The sequence below is a fragment of the Cyphomyrmex costatus genome, unplaced genomic scaffold, assembly GCF_001594065.2.
Source record: "Cyphomyrmex costatus isolate MS0001 unplaced genomic scaffold, Ccosl1.0 scaffold332, whole genome shotgun sequence".
NCBI lineage: Eukaryota > Metazoa > Arthropoda > Insecta > Hymenoptera > Formicidae > Cyphomyrmex > Cyphomyrmex costatus.
The window spans coordinates 153379-163643 of NW_017277473.1; the positions used below are offsets into that span (position 1 = coordinate 153379).

Below are 10265 nucleotides of genomic sequence, written 5' to 3' on the forward strand. Positions count from 1 at the left end.
ATCCCTTACATTGACCTTCAAAATAAACTTGAAAAACGCGTTATCTTAATTTTTATGGAAGATATAAGCATGTTTCATTTTTACTTCATTCTTCGGATATTTGACAAAGTGTACCTATATGTAGATTAAGGGGTAAAATTCTCAAATGTTTTAACTTTTTTAAAGAATTATTTTTCATCTTTAAAATGAGTCCAGAAAGAAGTCGCTGTCTTAATTTTTGTAAAAAATATAAATTTTTGAAGATTTTGGATTAATATATCATATAATCCACCAGTTTCATGAAAGAAAGAATTAATTAATTATCTCAAAATTAACAAAAATAGCAGTAATAGCAAATCCATTTACCGTAGCTACACGAATTCAGGCGCTGTTTAATATTTCATTGTATAATTCTTGTTATCGCACAGAGACAGTGCAATCGCATCGATTCTAAATGCGTTCGCGAAAGGTCTTGCGGTAAGCTTGACTTTTTATAAACAGTCGGTGGATCGAAGGTGGCCACGGCGAACTCATATATTTCTCGTCGCGATATTGGATATTGGACGGCCGAAAATAATTTTCGACCGTATGTTGGATACCATTAATTTTCCAAGGTCACGTACGACTCTCCTCGCGCAATACTCACACGAGTTTCTCTTTTCCGTACCAATAGTATCGCACTTTTTGCCAGCGGAACCTTTATACATGTTCCGCTTAGAGGAGCGAAGAGGAGAACGACCGTAATACTGAATTTAATACTTATATAAAGAGCGACAAAGGATCGCTTATGGCAGCTTCATGCAAATGCGCGCGAAACCCTCTCCGATCTTTCTCCTTACTCACTGTCTCTCTATATGCGGTACGCAAAGAGGAATTCCTGCAAGAGAATCCTGGAGAAAGGATCCTCAGTAGCGAATGTAGTAAATGTGATGTCCCCTCTTCTCCCATTATATAATACATAAAGCCAAGAAAATTATTAAAAATGATCAAAATGAAGATACTTCGAGATAACATTTCAAAGTTAACAATGTTAATATTAATTATATATATTATATATAAAATACCTTATTATAAAATCTAAAAGTCCTAACATAGCAAAATGTGTAAAAATATATATATAATTTTCATAGAAAACGAAAATTTATCAGTATAAGTAAATTAAAATAAAGTATAAATTCCTTTAATATTATAATAACATATTTCATAATTCTTCATTGGTCGATATTTTTCTAATTGATCTGTTTTTTAAATTCCTAGGGTGCGTTTTGTACAGATTCCCGAGCAAATGAAATACAAGAATGTAAAAGGTGCAGAACCAGAAGTATTAATGTCATTAGTCTCGAAGAAAATCGGTGGCTCGCCATCGTCTAAGTTTTATCTTTATTCCCGCGGAATGAATTAAGTGAGAAAATATAGTCGCTCGCTCTACCGGCAGGCGGCCGATATAAATCGCGATAATATGGAAAGCAGCTTCTTTGTCGGATTAATGTATACTCTCGACTAAGACGTCGACTTCGGTCGAACGGGGCCGTACGTGCGCGGAATTTCATCGTCGAAGCGGAGATTATCGTCGTGAGTGGGCTCTCGATCGTGAAATTCGAACAGTCATTTACTTCGATATTAGATATTCTCTAGCGTATCTAAATTAACCTTGTGCGGAATGTGCACAAGTGAATTTATTGCAAAATCAAGGTACAAAGAGTAAGTTAATGTTACGTACACGTAAAATTTTATGAATAAAATTTTTCGCAATATATACATGGAGAAAAAAAATTGTTTACAATTAATATAATTTAATTACAATTTATAGTCATTTTTTATGCCAAAATACATTTTTGGAGTACACCTATAATATATTGTAATTACACAAAAAAATTTACTAAATATATTTTTTTCTGCAATAATACTAACTAAATATTCATTTACAATGAATAAATATTACTCAATAAAAAATGACAATTAAATTAAAAGTTAAAGGTTTTTGTACCAAAAAATATTTTTTTTTTACATTAATAAATATAGTATCATTCAAACAAATATTTTTTAATTTAGTACCTACATCTCTTTCAGTATTAATATTATAGCAATATATAGTAACTATAAAATTCAAGCTCCATAATCATAATTATTTTACTGCGCAATTATAGTCATCTCTTTTCAATTTTACAATTTTACGAAAGAATCGTTCTTCATATATAATATTCAAATATATAACTTTTCTAACATATTAAAATATCAATTTTCAAAATTAATAAATTTTGTTATCTATAAAGAAGCTATGAATAAATTTTACAAGTTTAGAAGAAATTTTGAAGCAATACGACTTTGGCCTGCGATACTCTTTACAGAGATGAAGTGGGCGACACTATAAGATAAGATAAAAATTCTTGCTTGATACATTCGGCGCCGTATTAAATGCCACGGCATTCTCGCATTCATTGAGTCTCAAGTTCTCTCGGTGTAGAATTTAATAACAAACATTCGGCGAACCCGTCCGCGAAATAAACTGGCTAGAAATAAATTCTTCCCCTGCCCTTGCGTTCTCCAACGTCGCTAATACCCGTTGCGAAAGTTTGCGGGGTTTATGAAAAGCTCGAGAGTGTCGACTGATAATAACAATGATAATCGTAATAAGCAAGCAGCGGAAAACGATTTACCTCGGCCAGGGAGACGATGGAAACTTGTCGGGAAAACTTCATCTAGTTTACAGAAACGACACGAAAGAATGGAAAAAAGGAGATAGAGAGATAAATAGATATATATATAGAGAGAGAGAGAGAGAGAAAGAGAGAGAATGAGACAAAGAAAAAATATGACGAGACGGAAATACGATCTTAAAATATGAGTATCTCTTTGAAACATTACAACGACCAATATCCCGTCGGCAGACAAAGACCCAATTTGCAATTTGTATCGATATGTCATTTATATAAGCTGTCTTTCTTCGCAATCTTAACTCTTATATTACATACGCTCTTCTTTCTCGACAAATATTGTGAGTTATTATATTGTTTGTGCTGCAAATAACAACGTAAAAGCTTCAAGGTACAAAAATAATGGAGGAATAACGTTACAAACGTTATAAAAAACAATCCGCAGTGGTAGAATATATAAGCGTTCATCAAAACAATTTTACAGATTTTTTTAAACATTCCAAAAAAATTAAAAAATCAATATCGCGCTTTGTATCGTAATTATTTTCATAATTTTATATGTAAAAATTTTTCAATCGTTTCTGGAAATATCATGTATACTGTAAGATGAAATAGAACTTGAAAGAAAGCATAAAGAATATTACAGGTTAAAAGTAGAAGGTAAAGGTATATCCTACAATTAACACTGTTGAAAAGTCTTTCGTGCCAACCAGAATTATACAATGCAATCGATTAATCCGCGGTAACGAAGCTTTCTAACAAAGTGCACTTAGGTCGCTGGCTGCGCCTTTGCTAAATGACCACTACTCTCTTTCTTATACTTCTCAGTTATAGTATTACAAATTTCCCACCGTTAATCTTAACCTGGCAAACAAAACGATCGCGTGGAACACTGTCATTTCGCTTGCGTGTCACATTAACTTGAGCAAGAGGATTTTAATTGCCAGTGCAAACAAAAGAGTAATTACGAGAGTAACCATTGATGTAATATTTTTCGTTTATGGCGGATGAAAGAAAAATCTATCCACGTCAGAAAATATCCATTTTACGCGAATTAATGGACAATTATTTACAAAACAATGACAAATAAATTTGTAGATAAATTGTGTGATAAATAAATGGTAATAATAATAATATAACAATAACAATAACAATATATAATAATACTAATCTATTTATAATACTACCCCCCGCCAGCATTTCGTTTATTCTTAAACAAATAAAAAGTAATTGCAACAGAATTATTCTTGTGTAATCATGAAATATCAGTTATAGTACGATCATAAAGATAAAGCGTTGATATTAAAAGTCAGATAGATGACCGTAAATTTTTTTCTCCTCACATTCATTGTGACTCCTGATTTGAAATATTATTTTCCCTCTTACGTTTGATGATACTTATGTCATATCTCTTGTGATTTACATAAGGTTTTTATTTCAACGTATAACTTCTTCAATTTTTGGTGATAAAGCTTGTGAGTGTATACGAATACATTTTTTTCTGCATGAGATAATATTATATTAATCCAAAGCTTCGCAATTAGCGTCTTAAATTGATAGATTGCAATATACCCTAGATTCGCAATTTTACATAGAAGGCACGTATATATGTTTCACCTCGAGCTATGTTACGATATTCTCGAAACCACATAGAAATCTGCGCAACCGAAATCGATCGCAAACGATCGTTTACAGCGCGGAGACTTGGCCCGTGAGCTTAGAATTCTCTTGCGAGAGAGAGAGAGAGAGAGAGAGAGAGAGAGAGAGAGATTACACCTTCGCAAGCTTCTCCGTATGGAGAGTAAACGCGGAGTTTGCTGGCCGGAAAATTACGCAAGTTGACCGTGCGGAATCTCGACCGTAATCTTCGGCGCGTACGTGCACATACACGTGCAGTGGCTGTGAATCGTGCCGGACGATCGGGCGATACGGATTCGGGTTATGCAAATGCAGGAATCAGCGAAACGAGATAGAGAGATAGATAGATAAAGAGAGAAAGAGAGAGAGAGAGAGAGAGAGGAGATGAAAATCAGCCGATACGTTACAGAGGCGACGTTACCGTTACCGTTACCATTCTCGCTTACCGTAGCGGAACCGAGTAATCGAAAGCTCCTGCACGAAAATCAGGAACAAGGTCGTGTAAATGGCGACCGGCACGCGCGCACAACGTAATTAGCCCGTGCGACAAGGCGATTTAGCGAGAAATTATTCGCGATACGGTCAGTGTAACGTTTATGGGCAAAGATGGTCGTTGGACACAACCCGTACAATTTAATCATTATACAATTCCAACACAAAGACCGATTAATTTTTCTTGCAAAATGTAATATATCACATGGAGAATGATTTTTCTCCCAACTGAGGAAGGGGACGGTTTCCTCTTAAAATTATTTGATTTATATTTTTATATTGTATATTTATATTTTGTTATTTATGTCTCTCTATCATTAGTGCTAAAAATATGTAATAAAGTATTATTACAGCAGTAATAGATTAATTATAGTGACGGTTATAACTGAAATTTACAGAGTATAGACTATGACCATCGCTTGTGATAAATATACAAGTTAAAAGTATGAGCACTAAACTAGAATAATTATATATTGTCGAGATATGATTAGATATTGTGTGATATTTATAGAGCAAAAATGGTCATGGAAAAACGATTCTAGCACACTATTGTATTTAGCTACATGTAAAATTGAAATGGTAGCATTAGATGTTGCATTTGAGAATTATGGTTGAAACAATGATAATTTATAATTTAAACATTGACATATTCAAACACTGATAATTTATACTTTAAACATTAATATATTATTTAAAATGTGTATTATTGTTTTTTTCATTAATCTCAGTACATCAAATTATTTCTCTGTCCACCAATAACTCTGGCAGGAAATACAGTTTCCTGTATTCTTATTCTCTTTTAATACAATTGACTTCGAGAGAGACAAAATTAAAAATAATACGCAAATAAAAAAATTCATGTAATTTCTCTACGATTTATAACTACGCTACAAATAATTGAGAATTCGCGAAGCTATATAGGTCCACTTGAAATTCGCGAAGTCATTGGCTACGGATTGCCGCCGGTTATATATAAATGGTTTCGTCGCTATATATAAGCGACTTAAAAACGCGAGTTCCGACTAAAGCAGAATAGCGACTTGTTGTCGGAGCGTCAGAGGCGCGTTACAATCTGGATCCGATCCAAGTATCAGTGCGTAACGCGCATATAAGAAAACCAAATGCTAACCAATATGGATTTCGACGTATACCCTAGCATTTTCACGCGTATACATACGCAGTTTCATTCAAATGAAAAGGCGAAAGAGGTTTGATAAATTGTGCGCGCCAATTAAGTACGCGCGCAACGAATCGACCGTTGTACTTCCTGTTTTTATTTCGAAAGGAAAAATATTGGTTAATTTATACGTCGCTATTATTGGAACTTCGTAGCTTCCATATTCATTTTCAACTTCTACTAGCAACGACGCTCGTAATTTTCCTCCCGCGCTCTTTTCCTCAATAGCCACCGGTAACATGAAATTGTTTGAATATTTATGACGTGTGTGTGTGCGATTGTATGAACCTACGTTACACGATGCATTTTACGTATACTGATAATCGATAGGGGGACATGGTGGGCGTTTATACCGGCGTGTACAGAAGGGGGGATAGTTAAATTCAGATAATTTCAGCGCACAATGTTTATGTTACGTTATTATGACAGGCTCGGTTAACGTGCTAAATTTAACATCGAATCATTCAGCCTCAATAGAATTTTTGGATTGATTATCACAAAGCCATTACTCTCGAGTACCATAGTAATATTACTGATAGTAATGTTAAAATTAATTACTTTGTTGAATTATTATCAAACCTTAATCAGTGATTTTTCACCATTAATATGAGAGCAAAATCATGCAAAAATTCATCGTAACTCTCAAGACATACATATTATTCATATGATGTCGAAGAAATAAAAAATAATTGGTCAATTTAAAATATACAAAAAATGTTCATGATAGCCTACATAAAACTACATATCTGTAATGATCCAAGATAAACACGAGCTGCTATATTTTAACACCAAACGTTTTAATAGCGAGTAATAAAGATGTCAACGATGAAATATCGCAAACCGTCTATCGCCGACGACGTCTACAAGTTCGGAATCGACGCTTTTAGCGGAGAGATCTTAACGCTATTTTTCAGGGACAGATTATAAGAGGAATTTTCAGAAGACACCCGTTGACGAGGTTACTCAATGCATGATGTAAAAATATAAGATGTATCATTCCCGACAACGCGTAGTCGTCCAATATGATGACTGCTCTTTGAGCTAATTTAAAACTTGTCCCAAATTGTAAAAAAAACAACATTAATGTTAATATGTAATGTTAACATTAAAATTTTTTAAATAACAATTAGAAAATATCAACTATCATTAATACGGAATGTAAATCTATAAAGGGAATATAGGGAACGTAGGCAACGAAATAATCTAAGTCTAATACGAAAATTTAAATGGACACGTTTGGAACAAGTAAAATTTGTGTTAAATTTAACACAAATTTTCCAATTTTGTAAAATTATTAGGTTATATTTTAACATAGATTATTAAAAAAATTTTTAGAAAAAGTCAATATTAATGGGACTGCTCAATGTATATAATATAAAAATATAAGATATATCATTCTCAAAAATACGTAGTCGTCCAATATGATGACTGTTCTTTAAAACAACCAAAAATTTGCCCGAAATTTAAACAACATATTAATATAGTTGTTAATATTAAAATTAAGTTAAAACATTAATCACTATTAAGAGAAAACTAAAATTTAATTGATTGTGCTATTATTCTGCCACCATTATGCGCAATAATAGATCTTATACTCTTACATTATGGCACAATGTAACCGGGTCTGAGTACAATTCGCACTCAATGCACTTTCGTATTGTTACAACGCATTGCATCGTTTCATCGATTGTCGTCACCGCGCTCGTTTCTCCGCAACGAAGCATCGACGAGATCACAGGCAAAGGCGAGCGATTCGTGATTCAGTGACGAGTTGCAACAAGGACGTTTAAATTTGGACGTAATGTTTACGACCGACGTAGACGACGTGCAAGTGCAGAGCGCATGAAATAGGAAGAACTGGTGTTCCTTGTCTCGAAACGATAAAGAGTCGATAGGTGACATTGATTGCGGTGTGGATTATAAACTGAGAAATAACGACGGTATAAATGTTGAAAGAATAAACCGAGACAGAACGAATTGTACAAGTAATTTGCGCACAAAGTACTCTTACTATTTCTTTCGTAAACAAAGCAACGATAAACAAATCAAAATCTATAAATTATATGCTTGTTTTTAATGAAAAATTCACGCCACGCTGTTTTCGTAAGCTTGAATGCCGAAATTGGGATTTTAATTTTTAATTTTACATTTAAGATGATCAATAATCTTCGAAAGTTTTGGCGATATTAAAATATAAGGAATAACTAGGGTGATCAGATCTAATCTAGATAAACTAGGATACATTCCTGACTGAAAAGTAGTACAAAGGTAGGACAAAAAAGAAGGTAGTTTAGATTAAATTGTAGTACAAAAAATAAGTAGTATATTTGAATTCAAAAGTAAAAAAAATAATACATCTAAAACTTCTAAGAACAGTAAAAAAAACATGATTGAGTATTACCACAAAAACGGCTTCAATATAATAATTTTCAAATATTTTATCACAAATACATAGAAATGATCTAATAATTATTATATATTATTTATGTGTGCGATAGGCTTAATAACTTTCGGTTCTCTCGCTTTCTCTCAAAATGAGTATCAAAAAGAGTTTACACTTTGGATATGCTGAAAAAACTCGTCTCCGGACGTTTCAAAAAAAGAGAAAATCGGACATCTGGTCAGAAATAACTATAAATAGAATTCAATGAAATCCTTATTTTTTATATTACATATTTTTAGAAATAATAATCAATAACAAAAACTGAGGCACTCTTCTCTAAAAGCACATGAATGAAACATAACGTAGTCAGACTTATATGGCATTTTTCGATTACGTGGTCGATGCACAAAAATATTGTCTATTCACGCACATGCAACTGTCAAAGCAGCAGTGCTATCTTTAGTTTTTACAGAATATTAGTCAAATAGTCATTGTACAAACGTATCTACAAGTATGTCATTACTTGTAGAAACTGCAATAGACATCCCAGATTACATCACTAAAGACCAAGATGACAAACGAAAACAAATGGCTTTTGGTATCGTATAACCATCACAGCGTGGTACATGACGTGTAAAATTTCTCGAACATGATACAAAGATATTAATAAATCCTTGGTAGGTATCCGGATTTTTAACCCAGGAATAGTCACTTGGTTTTGTATATCATAGTATACATATATAAACTATCATTTAATAGAGAGGGTGACTTTTACATCCCAATTAAATCATCAATCTCTAATTAAATTATTAACTATATCCCAAGATATGTAATAAGTTATTTGTCGTCATCTGTAATAACATTAAAATGACGACAAATAATGTCAATTTGCTATCTATGATAGCACTGATATGAGATATTGCACTGATTGCTACAATTTATCAATATCGTTATGTAAGTATATAAATTTGCTCTATATTTTCTTTTAAAAAAAAGTAAGAAAAATAAAAAGAATACACATATACATATAGAGTTTAGTAAAGAAAATCACTGTGTGAGATTGAATTTTATTTTCTCGCGCTGCTGCAGCTGGGGAAAAACTCATTCCAGGTGACTATTTCCAGATCAATTAGAATCAACACTAGACAATGCAAATGCCAGCACAATGATTAAAAGTAACAGCAAATAAAATAATTGTATAATGCGCACGAACATCAGACACTAAGGAGTTAGTCTCGATCGGTGCAGTACCAGCCTTGCGGTCGCGTGGCGCGCAACGGTCGTGCCATGGTGGGACAACTTTCGGGCGAACCAGAGTCGAGGGTCCCGTCGACGATCGACGGGTCCATCTCGAGGATCATTCGCAGATCCTCGTCGATGCCGATGTGCACGCGCACCCGTTGCTGCTCGTCGTTGACGGGCGAACGCGTCGCATCCGCGATGAGATAGTCGTAAGGCAGGGACGATGCCGCGCCGGGAAGATGCAACGACGCTCGTGCCGGCGGCGGCACCGACGTCGACGTCGTCGACGTCGTCGTCGTCGTCGTCGTTGTCGACGGTCGCCGAATCACAACGTCGTTGATGCGATCCAGACGCGATACCAACTCCTCGAACTCGACGATCTGCTGCGCGGTCTCGGACGCGCCACCGCCTTGCATCGCGTTGCTTCGCTTCGCACGATTACGCGCGCGAACGCGCGAGCGGATCGGTCGAACTGGGGCGTCGCGACGCTACTACTAAAACCGGAGGAACGTCGCCAACAACAACGACGACGACGACGGCGATGATGACGAAGCGCCAGGTAACCGGCAGACGCTCTAAACGCAGATCCTGCCATCTCGCTCTTCTCCTCTGCGAGGAATAGAGAACTGACGTATGTCGGCTCTCTCTCGTTCTCGCCACGTATTTATTTTCATTCGTTATATAGCGTCATCAAAAACGA

The 10265-nt window shown here is 34.8% G+C and overlaps 1 protein-coding gene across 1 annotated transcript in view; it reads right to left on the reverse strand.

Moving 5' to 3' along the window:
* Positions 1–9981, reverse strand: part of Mitf (transcription factor Mitf) — an 81315-nt gene extending 71334 nt beyond the window's left edge. The window contains exon 1 of the mRNA XM_018542464.1: positions 9575–9981. Coding sequence (XP_018397966.1) covers positions 9575–9981 — 407 coding nt within the window. The remainder of the gene's footprint in view (positions 1–9574) is intronic.
* Positions 9982–10265: the final 284 nt, after the last annotated feature.